At 46.1% G+C, this 12,411-nt stretch overlaps 1 protein-coding gene across 1 annotated transcript in view; it reads right to left on the reverse strand.

The window, feature by feature from the left end:
- Positions 1-12,411, reverse strand: part of LOC310998106 (receptor tyrosine-protein kinase erbB-4-like) — a 206,413-nt gene that overhangs the window by 21,528 nt on the left and 172,474 nt on the right. Inside the window, exons 18-20 of the mRNA XM_083988010.1 lie at positions 10,470-10,592; positions 9,122-9,220; positions 5,432-5,617 (exon numbers count right to left, since the gene is read on the reverse strand). Coding sequence (XP_083844136.1) covers positions 5,432-5,617; positions 9,122-9,220; positions 10,470-10,592 — 408 coding nt within the window. The remainder of the gene's footprint in view (positions 1-5,431; positions 5,618-9,121; positions 9,221-10,469; positions 10,593-12,411) is intronic.

Raw genomic sequence — 12,411 nt, forward strand, 5'->3', positions numbered from 1 at the left:
TCAATGCCCAAAACACTCAGTGATGAAGAGTCACTGCCTGGCGACAGGCCTCGGCCAATCAATTTGCAGCGCAGCGGTCAACTGCCCGGGTCAGAGCCCACATACGGCTGGTGTTTGTGCTGTTGTTGTGGCGGTGGGAGGGGGGGGGGGGGGGGGGGGGGTTGGCACGTTGCCACGGCGTTATGGCGAAATCCGAAAACGGAGGATTTTTCCGCCTGCTTCGTCTTGCATGGACAGACTCCATGTGTCATTTCTGTCTGGCTAGACACACACACACACACACACACACACACACACACACACACACACACACACACACACACACACACACACACACACACACACACACACACACACACACACACACACACACACACACACACACACACACACACACACACACACACACACACTTGCAGTAACAGCCAGGGGAGGTTACTCAGTACATTCACGGGTCAAGGTCAAGGTAATGACAGAATAAACAGGACAACAACAGTAAATCACAGAACTGGTGCAGGGAAAATGAAACACGCCGCGAGCAGAAACATGCAAGTGTGCAGATGTGTAAGAGGAAGACGGACGTGGAGCCAGAGAGATGGCGAGACGATGCGTCCTGTAAACAGGTCTGAGCTGCTCCAACTCCCTGTGGAGTGGAGGATCATGGGAGTCCAGAACCGCCTGAGGACCTGTCTGATATAAATAACCAAACACCATTTATAGCCCTTATTTCCATGTGTGAGTTCTGATACACAGATGCTGTCATGTCTGCTGGACTCTCCACATAAGGACCACATACTGAGGACACTGTGCTCCTGTCTCTTATCTCATTTACCTGGGGTTGTCATACCTGAGATAAAAACCTGTAGGTTCCTCATCCTGCTGTTTATTTGAATTAAAAGCGACGCCTCCGCTGCCCTCATCCTCCAACACCGTGCTTTCAGTCTGTCTCAGCCTCTCTTTAACTTCTTCCTGCTGAGCTCTGCCTCAGTCTTGTACCTCGGCTCAACCCTCTTTTATTTCATCCCTCAATTCACTTCACTGTTTTTTTTTTTTCAAGGACAGTTTTGAGGTAATTGTACTTTAGTAATTCGATTTTATGCCGCTTTGTAGCCTTACCGTGCTACATTTCACTGGTAAATATTTCACTTTTAAAAATGATTGTGTGGAGCAGACAGTATAAGGCTTCTCACATGCTTTAATTATATTTCCCAAAGTAATTGTGTTAAAATCCTTTCTTTTTTTTCCACTTTGTTATATAGAGCGAGGATGGGGAGGTTTCCTGTGTCTCGCTAATGAAAAGGAAGACGACGCAGCGCAATTATTAACTGCAAAGTAATGATGTTTACATTCTGTGATTCACGTCGTGATGCGGAGCGAGGAAGGGTTCGTCTGTGTTTACTGTTTTGCTGTTGACTGGGACCGGCTCAAATTACCCAGCCGTTCTTCCACTTGCTTGATGTTGACTTCACTACTGACAACATGGGAACTTGTTGCAGGCGGACGTACGCGGCTCCAGCTGATATCTAAACAGCCGAGGAGGTGAACAACAGCTCTGGCGAAGCTGTAATTGCTAATTGCGTGGGATCAGTTGTCATCCAGCTTTGGTCCATCACTTATAGAGACTGCACTGCCGACCTCGCTGCTATTCTAGTTTATTTGCATCTTATTGAGTATAACTTTAGCACTAAAATCATTCAAAAGCAACAATCCATTGTATTACTGCAACTTCTGCACTTTTAGTGTCTGACTTTTCTGATTGAGGGCAGGGCCGGTTCTAGGCAGGCATATATGAGGGGGCAGTCAGAAATGTGAAGGGGGCATCATGTGAACACATCAAGCTCCAGCACTTTTTTTTCTCCGTGCTTATAGTTACTTCATTGAATTGGGTTGTTGGCTGTGTGTCCAACCCCAACCTGGAGAAGCAGATTACACTTTGTCAGGCCTCTACCTTCAGACCTGTCCAAGTAGGGGCCGGGGTGACCAACCAGGGTCTTAGAGCCCACATTTTTTAGGGGGGTTAGGGGTGCATATACCTGAATGCATTGCAAACCCAGAGGCATTGAAAAAGGTGAGTAGCTAAACCCCTGTAGGGGGGTCTGGGGGCATCCCCCCCAGAAAATTTTTGTGATTTTAACATGTGAGTGAAGCATTCTGGTGTACTCTGAGAAGAGGGGGGGGGGTCTACTATGGTCAAGATTTACAAAACTGAAAGGTAGTCTTATGAATACTAAAAAAAAAACCCCGAACAGAACAGTGTCCCTTTTTTAAAAATCTAAAAATCTAATTTCTCTTCTAAAATTTTGATTTGAAGGGGCAAGACATTTATTTGAGGGGGCACTGCCCCCTCTTGCCCCTGCGTAGAGCCGGCCCTGATTGAGGGTGATATGCACTTAAATGCAACAGCACTGCAAATGTCCCCTGACTTTCCTTTGTGTTATAAAATACCTCCATTTTTTTAATACTTAATCTAAGTCTGCGCTCTTCATTTTTGATATCATTACCTACCTGGTCCACCATCCATATATTATACCTAAACATAAATAAATAATGATATGAAAGTGATCAAATAAACCTGATTCTGATTCTGGGGTGAAAGAGTGGACACTACATTTCTCTACATCTACTACATCTTCACTGTAAAAGCTTGTTAGCTTAGCTTAGCTTAGCACAAAGGACCTGGCGTCCTCTCTCTGTTCTATGTATAACTTAATTCCCTCTCTTACGTCCTCCTGCCCTCTTCTGTAACAACACCCCCTTTTGAAAGCTAACTGAAGATGGAGGGGAAATTATTCTCCCCTTTCTCAGAAATTGTATGTCTTCCACCTAGAAAAGGTTCCCCTTCATTACGCTGAGAGCGGAGAGATCACTCAGAGAGGAGGGCTCTGTGTTATTTGTTCGCTTCGCACAAACACGCACAGAAAATGCAAAAAATGGAGGCAGAAAAAATGCATTATTGCTCTACGATGCACTATCTAGAATATGTCCATCTTTTTTATGGCTGTTAGATGGAGGACAATCCAAAATGGTAACACAACTTGGAGAAGCTACAGTGCCTGGCTTTAATGCTGCCACATGCAACAACACACATGTGTCAGAAGAATCTGATTAAATCAAACGTGTTAATATTCAGTGATGGGTGCAAACAAGCAGCGAAAGCTTTGTCTGTTCATCACCGAAATTAAACTCAATTTTCACCAATGTTTTATAATGATGAAACAGCAGTGAACCAGCAGACTGAGCTGTTGACATTACACGTGTAATCCTAAGTGATGTGTCATCCTTGATCGACCATTAGGCCCCAGGGGGTGAGGGTCTAACCAGCATGTAGATAGCTGTTACTTATCAACATGGAAACCTTAATGGAGAGGACAGTTCTTCCTGATGCTAACAGGAACACAGGAAAGCCTATTGATTCCACCGAGTAATTCACTCGATAAAAACAAATGATCTATCTATCAATCAACCGATCAATCAGTCACAGGAACGAACAGCAGATATTGCAATCAATCACAATCTATGTCGTGACGTGACGGCGCGGTGTGACGACAGCGGTGAATTATCTTTCCTGTTCCTCCTCGCTCACAGAACAGGCCGAGAAACACTTCCACTTCCTGTTGCTACAGGTGGAATCGAATCCAATTACGGCAATAAGTGCCGGCTCAAGTAGCCTGCACCTCACGCTCCTGGGAATCATCCATCATGTTGGCCTGGGGAGGGGGATAAAGGGTTAAGCCCTCCCACTCCAAACGCTTACATCATCGCTGACTCAGACCGTCTTTAAGGACGAGCAGTGCAGATCAATCCCAGAAATGAGTGAAGATGAGGTTTATGCTACATTAGCGTGTCGTCCTGCTCTGTGCTATAATACTAGGCCTCTATTTGACTTTACAATCTTGGTGGAAAGGTATGTCAAAAAGTTAGCTTATAAAAAATGAGTCATGCAAGTGCAGTTAAAGATTCTGATGTCAAATTATCACATCAAGAAATACTGTAGTGCATCTTAGCCATAAATAGCACAGCATGTATCAATCATAGTGTCAGATGAACCTCGGCAGTGCAGTCGGGACAAATGCAGCTGCAACACTGAAGCACAGTCTCCCTCATCTTCTTCACACCGCTCCCTCACCTCGTACTGATTAGATCACTGCTCTCTCATCCATGATGGGGGATCAAGTGACTGCTACAGTTGCTTTGTATGTGACAGGCAGAACTGTGGCTAATTTTTGTGTAATTCTGTGTGTAATTGTGTCATTTGCTCTCACTTCAACTGCCGTCCCTCACAGGGGACGGAGGCTTTGTTGCATTTAAACTGATGCTGAATGGCTTTGCTCAAGATGCATGAAATGGCTCAGTGTGAACAGAATATAAGTGAAGCTGCATCTTGGCCCGTGGCCAGAACTGGTTAAATACGTCTGGAGCTTTGCGATAACTGTTAATATTTCAATGAAGTCCTGCATTCTGGGTTTGTGCTACGTTTTGCAGCAGGAAGGCGACGCAGATCCCCTGAAATGTTCACTTGACCTGTGACTGCCACGTTAATCATGCGTTTCTGTGTGAAACAGATGCAGAAAAAGTCACTTTGCTTGACTTGTGTTCCATTCAGTGGAAGCACACGCATTAGCAAACATCAAAAATCATCTCTGATCAACAGCAGCAGTAAATCAGCCCAGTGTTGTATAGCCTATGTCTGCCTGCACAGCGTGTAACGGCAGCGTCGCACCCTCCTGCCACCCTGCAGTGATAATTCAGAGAAATTAAATCTTACCAGGCAGTTACACTATCAAGCAGTCTGGCTGCACTGCTTTGATTTGCAAACAAAACGCAAATGTTCTTTGGGTAAGCAAAAGCACACATAATATTTCAAGCCTTGCTGCTGTTCCAGTGCTTCGGCGGCGCAGATTTTGTTTGAGTAGCGAAGAACGGTCTTTAATTTGTTGATTTCTCGCGCCGTCACTCGTTTTCCTGAAAGAGTGATGTGCCTCGGCGACAGAGTTTGGAGGCGCGCCACTGCTCCCCGACGTCAGCGGGCCTATCATGATAACTGTGAAGGGTCGTGAAAATGATCAGTGTGTCAAGCAGTGAGGATAATTAGGATCAACGGGGGCAAACTGGGAGTTATTTATTCTCCGATGTCAACACCAACAGCCACAAAAGCTCTGTGTTTGTTCTTAAAATGACACGCTTTCAAACATGCAGCTGCTCTTCTTGATGACTGCTCCGTGTTTTGCATAATTTTCAGTCTTGATTCAATTGCCACCAAACCACCTGAACGCTGTTTAAATAAAAGCTATAGGATGAGATTATTGCAGGAATCTGACACCAGACTTGGCAACCCCCTCTAACGTGTCACCACGCATCAAACGCCGGCTTAAAAGAAGGCAGAGTGATGCAACATGAACACAACATGTTAAAAACCTGTCAACGCTCTTACCTTGGCGATTTGGACACACCAGTTGAGCAGCAGCTGCGAGCCGATGTTGTCCTTGTGCTCGTGCACGTAGTCCAGGAGGCAGCCGTGGGGCATGAGCTGCGTGACCAGCTGGATGGTGGGGCTCAGGCAGACGCCCAGCAGACGCACCAGGTGGGGGTGCTCCATGCTGGCCATGATCAGGGCCTCCTGAGTGAGAGGGGGGAGAGCGGACAAAAGATGGACTAAGCAGACTGTTGCAACAAGTTCAGTGGAAAATTATTCAAATGACGGGGGCATTAATGCTTAAAGACGCATATGTTCGGGGTCATGTTTGCTCCACTGACAGCCTACTCACTCTGATGGCGCCCGCTTACACATTCCAACTTGGCTCTGGTCAGATAAAGCTTTTTGCCCAAGGCTGGCGCTTGGGCGGTAAAGCGAAACTAAAGGCTGTAAAGAATCCCCAGTCACGCTGCTATGAGAGCATCGCCTGCTTGTGACCCCCTCATCGCATCAGCGTGGACATGAGTTATGGCGACTCAGCAACAATAGAGATTCAGGAGCTCTGAGGGATCACAGTGGAAGGTGAGGGGCCACTGCTATGGAGGTATATTTGATTCTGTTTTCACAATGTGATCCACTGTCTGTCCATGCATCTATTATCCATGCATAATACTGCACTGTTTTCCAAAGACTTCCAAGTGGAGGTGGAGTTCGATGCATAAATTAAGACCTGTGGGATGATGACTATATCTGCATGCACAGCATCTGTCCGCCGAGTATTCTCGCGGCAAGAGAAAATCCTGCAGAAACCTTCTTCAAAGACGCACAAAGCAGCCTTTTTCATCTATATTTTAGTGGTTCTTAAATGTTGCACCAACACAATCAACACTGTGAGTCATTCACGCTCACAAATTCCTGCGGTTTTCTAATACAAAGTTGCGTCTCATTTCATGAGCTCTGTTTCTTTTCCTTTTTTTTTTCTTTCTGTCCTGATTGATTCGGTGTGTAGATGCCGTCTCCGGCTCCCCCTCTCATCTCTCTCTCTCTGCAGCAGATGGACGAAGAGGTTGGAACAGTTGGGACTCAACGTTGGGTAATTGTTATTGCGGAGCTGCAAGCAGGAGGATGTGTGCTGGTGATGAAGTGTTATGATGGCGAGGGCTGATACTCGTGCATTACGGCGGAGCAGAAGCTGCACTCAGAGTCATTGCTTAAAAACACTCACTTCAGTCGTCCGCCTCATCTCCTACGGCCCCCCTCCCTCCCTCTCTCTCTCTCTCTCTCATTTACACACTCTCACATGCGGACACACTCTCTTGGCAGTTCTCAAAAACCACTCACGGTTGCACGCTCAAGGACACGCACACACGCGCTCTCCTAGCTGGCTCGGCATACAGCGGACGGTCGAGGAGGTGTATATCCCGGCTTGGCCCTGGGGCAGCTGATAGATAGGTGAGGTGCCTTTTTAAATTTAGATGCTAAAGAATGAGCTTAGAGGGAGAGTGGTGGTGGTGTGTGTGTGAGCAGATTAATTCTAAACAGAAAGGGGGGGGGGCATAGGCCATGGTGGGGCTTTTGGCCCTGATTTAAACACAGCCTCCCGGCCCAAAGTAGTGCCACTACATCTCCACTTCATAAAACCACCTGCTTCCCCCTCCGACTGCTCCGTGCAGGCTCACCTCACACCTCGGGATCAACAGAGGGAGAAAAAGGGGAGCATGGAAGGGGAGGGGGGGGCACTTCCATTCTCACTCTGTGATCCCAGAAGACCTGGGAGTCGTAAACTATGTCGGGCTAAATTCTTGCTCTTGCTTTCTGCTCCTGGGGCAAGTGTTACAAGGACTTGTGTGTGTGTGTGTGTGTGTGCCAGAATGTGCGCGCGCAAACGTGTGTGTGTTTTGGTTTCTCTCTCATCTCCCTGTGTGCGCTGACCTCCATTACTGCCGGCTGACCCTCCCTCCTCATCGAGCTCACTTGCTCTCTTTCCCCTCACACACACACACACGCGTACACACACACACACACTGACTGGGTGATAGACTGGCAGGACTGTTGCGTGTCTCTGCATGTTTGTGTGCAAGTGGAAAGTGTGTGTGTGTCCAAACATGTTAAATTAGTCTATTATTAGCCCTTTGCATTTGGAATATCACTCACTCACGTATTTGCCAACACAAGCAAATCAGCCTGTGTCTCTCACATGCGCCGCCACCACCACTACCACCTTGGGAACCTTTTGTTGTCAAGTGTGCTATGTTTGGTTATGTGTGTGCGTGTGTGTGGATTTTCAGAGTGTGTTTAGAGCTGGCACTCTAGTGGCTAGTATCCCAGTGGTGAGGCGTGAGCCTGCCTTTAGATTGCTGTTTAACAAGCCGGCAGACAGAGCATATTGGCTCTGGATGGACAGAGACCCCCACTGGGAGAAACAGGGGGAGAGGAAGAGAGGGAGGAGGGAGAAGGAGGAGATGGGGGAAGGCAGAGTGAAGACACAGGCGCGGGAGAAATTGGGCAGAAAGGGAAAAAAAGGAGGTGGAATAACAGTTGTGTTGCAACAATCTTGTCTTATTATTAAACATAAACTATTATTAAATCCATGACACAGAGGAATAACTGGTGTCTTGTCCACACTTTGACAGCTTTTTGTTTTATAATTGGAAGGAAAAGCCCACATGCGTCACATGAGAGTTTAAGCTTGCAGTTCCACCATTAGCCACTAGAGACCCACATTTGTATAGAGCTCATCACTTCCTGCACGTATTACACATTAACCATGTGCAATATGATGATATGCTTTATCGTGAGAGACCACAGGAAGTTGGCAACTCTAGGGATGTTATTTAACATTAAGATGACTCAATAGAAGTAAATGTAAATTAGATTAGATACAGTGTTTCGTCAGAGGCTTGTCAAGAGATTCACAGTGTGAATCAATCTCTGCCATATAAGGTTGCAACTATCAGTGATTTTTATTATTAATTAATGTGATGATTCATTTTTTTCAGCTGCTTATCCATCTAGAAAATGTTGAATAATGAAAAATACAAAATCAAAAACTCCTCAATGGCGCCTCAGTTTGCTTCTTCATCCAAGCAATATTCTTAAACCCAAGATAATCGGCGTCTGAGGAGCTGGAAGCAGTGGATTCTGGGCATTGCTGCTTGAAACGTGACCCAAACAAATGTTCCATTAGCTTTACAGTTGATTCTTTTCCAGACTGTCGACTAACACTGTCAAAGCAGTCGAAGAGAGGGAGCTGATGTTCCATTATAGGGACAAAACATGAAGGTTTAAACAGGTAAAGGTGAGTCAAAGTACTCAGTTGAGAAACTCTTACTGTGCAGAAAAGTAGTGAGTGGAAGAGGAGAAAGGAGGAAGGTGACAGAGATAAGGTGGGAACTCCCCTGCTCCTCTTCCTTCTATCACTCCTGGATTCCAATAAAGCCATATCTCATAAACAAGTGCTGTTCTTTTTAATAGAGTCTCGTTCAATACATGCCTGCCTGTACAGCCGGGTGCAGTTCACTTTATTACAGGCTCTGACTGAGGTGGTACTCTCATAAGAGTTTACCACCGAATGCACAATCCCGCAAAGTGACAGACTCGGCCATCTCTGTGACAAGGCTGAGGCTTTACAGCTCCCACACACAAACCTGAACACACACACACACGCAGACCGAAACAGACACAAATTGTTGCCATATAAATACTCACGTCCATGAACTCCACATTGGCTTTAGGGCCGGTGGCCTCGTTGAGGATTTTAATAGCCACAGGGATCTTCACCGTCTCACCTTCTGGGACCCAGATGCCCTGAAATATACAAGAAATCACCATAAATGCACTGCACTAAGTCTCAATAAACACAATGATTTTGATGGGTGCTGCCTGTATTTAATGGCGTCTGCTGTCCCGCTAACCTTCCTCTGTCTGTACCTGCACAGATCCTATCCCTCACTGTAAAAAAAATGATTAATTACTCATTGCGCCTAACCTGTTCTCAGGTGAGTCTGACACCTACACTACAAATGTAGGAAACAACAATTAAAATGAGGAAATATTAAAGGCATAGTTCAACATTTGGCACATTGGCCCATTGCCATAATCCCTCTATTGTTTTAGGAGTAGGTTTGTTACCTTTAATTGTTGGTGCAAGCTATTTTTAGAACGGCAGAGCAGAGCCGCGAGCCTGGGGCAGTTTTTCGGTAAGCAGTCTCAGAGGTGCATTTGCCTCAAAAACAACTCTGTCTGGTAACGTTCTGTTATTATCTCATAGCGTGGTGAATGTGCAGGTCACAACTTGTCCACCAGAGCGTTTTGGAGTTGTTGGATTGTGTATTTGATGAGTTTCATGAGGGAAACCAAGAAATCCCATCAGCCTCCGTAGCGTAGCTCTGAACAGCTTGCAGCTCTGCTCCTCCGTTCTAAAAATAGCTTGCACCGACAATTAAAGGTATCGAACCTACTGCTATGACTATAGTGATTATGGAGATGGGCCAATTTTCCAAAATGATGAACTATCCCTTTAAAGTTTTATTCCCTTTATGAGGCCTAAAGTCAACCACCTGCTGCAAGCATCATATGCAGATTAACTGTAATAAAACATAGCGATAAAATGAAAAGCAAGCCCGTCAGTGGTGGTGTTGGGAGGAGTGGTGGTAGGAGATGCAGTATTTATTCAATGGGTTTGCTGAATTTCGTGGCGATATGAATAATTTTGCCAGGGGCAGTGAATCTGGCAAACAAACAGCAGTTTCAGTTCCAGGTCCTTGAGCCGCCCGAGGCCCATGTCTGTCAGGAAGCGTTGCTACAAAGGGAAATATTTATGCTTATTGTTTAGGTTGTCAAGCAGGGTTGTTCTGTCTGTGGGAGGGCAGCTTCTGCTGAAAGAAACTTTGTGCACCAGTAACTTCTGTGCCATTTAGCTCCTCCGTTGATGTTTGATTGATAATCTGGAGGCTGCACGGTTGAGTGTGGACTTGCCTGTGAATTATGCACACACACACACACACACACATATGTAAGCAGGCTCTTGCATATGCAGTCACGCACGTGCACCAACCTTGTAGACGGTTCCAAAAGCTCCTGAACCCAGAATCTTGACCCTCTTCAGCTCCGTCTCTTTCAGGATCCGCAGCTGAGCCTGGTTAGGGGCCGTTCCACTGGGGGTCAGCGGCTCCACCAGCTGATAACAAACACACAAACACATAGATTTAGTATTTTCTCACTTCCTTTTTATAGCTTGTAGCGCCAAAAATATGAGAAGCATTCCTCTTAGCAAATGCTTTTATTGTGAAACTACTTAAAGCCTGAAGCTTCCCTTTCTTTTCCTCCAAGTCTAAATATTTTCAACCTCTTGCTCTTGGCTTCCTGCGTGGTAAAAACACTCAAAAGCTGTTGGGAGCGTGCAGCAGGGTGAGGCCACTCTGTTTGAAATAATAAGTAAAAATAATAGTCTTGGAAAGAGGTTGCTCTGGGTTTTTTGTTTTTTGTAGGGGAAAGAATAAGCAGCCAAACACAGATATGATTTTGCAATACACACACATTCATGACAGGCAGATAATTCAGGGGTGTGAACGAGGAGTTCGCAGCGTGTCCACCACTAAACAAATCACACTCTGGTGTCAGCTGCTATCACAGCCGACAAAGACTAGCAGCTCACCAGCTGTGCACATACAAAACAATCCCAGTCCAAGGTTATGACGAGCCTCCTCCACGCCGCCTGGCTGCCAGGAACAGCTGACACCGAGCAGCGTCCCAGCAGCTGGCCGGCCACCCGCCTTCACCGCTAGCCGCGCCACAAAGCCTCCGCTCCTGATTATAAAGAGCAGTGGCTGGCACCTGTAACCGAGCTGTGAGGAGATCTGAGCCAGAGGGAGGGGGGCGCCACACACTGAAACACACACATGCACACACATATATTCATATATAGTGCCTAAATGCAGCTAGACAGCTTATAGTGCACATCCCACAGAATAGCACATGCATATACACATCCATCCTCATAACATCATCAAATATGCATGGATGAAAAATGCACACACCCACACACACACACGTAGCACATATCAGACCACATAACACACGCCCACACACACACACAAGAAGTCAATGCCTTCGATCAATACACGTCTTAATGAGCCTATCAGCCTATCGGGTCCCTCATTCGCCGTGGTTTATCAGCAGCATAATCACCCAGCTCAACCATGGCCATCAAACAATATAATGAGACCATATATCAGTCGGTCAGCCATAGGAGCACTTACTCAATGTGATATAAAACCATCAGCACAATAGGGCCGGCGATCGCGCCGCCGGGCCGGTCGGCAGAATGGATGACATTGCCCGCAGCATGGCAATGACATGTCGTTTAATGGCTATTGTTATGGCTGGGGGCCGCAGGGCGCGGTGCGAGCCTGCTGAGACATCACTGCAGGAAGTGAGTTAGCAGACGGAGGAAGGCGAAGGAGGGAGAGGGATGGAGACCAGGGGAGGTGAGGAAGATGACAGAAGCAGCGCCGAGTGACTGTGTCATAGATCTTTCCCTCGTTTCATGAGATTTTGTTCTCGAAAACTGCAACACAGAGCAATAGGAATGCAAACTTTTGGAGATAACGCGGTGTGAGGAGGTGAAGATTAGTCACAGTGTCTCTGGTGCATTTAGAAAAACTAATCATAAAGGCAGAATATTAAACTCTTTTATTTCTCTTCATCATTTATGGGCTTCAGAAAACTTAAACCATCTGGCAGGTTTCACATGGGAGGACAGCAGCACTGGCCGCAAACATCCAAGACGTCTGGTTGTGCCAAAAATAACAAGGATTCTGTCTGTATCATTTTCTTGAACCAAAAAAAAAAAGCAAAAAAGCATTGGATTCATTATAACAAGCTTGTTAGTAACTCCTGCTATCATTAATGGATATTTAATAGAGGATTAGTGCAGTAATATTAAGCCATTAGCTGCCGCGCGTATTTATTCAGTTCACTTGTGTCTCATTTGATTA

Source organism: Trachurus trachurus (assembly GCF_905171665.1).
Source record: "Trachurus trachurus genome assembly, chromosome: 2".
NCBI classification, from domain to species: Eukaryota; Metazoa; Chordata; class Actinopteri; order Carangiformes; family Carangidae; genus Trachurus; species Trachurus trachurus.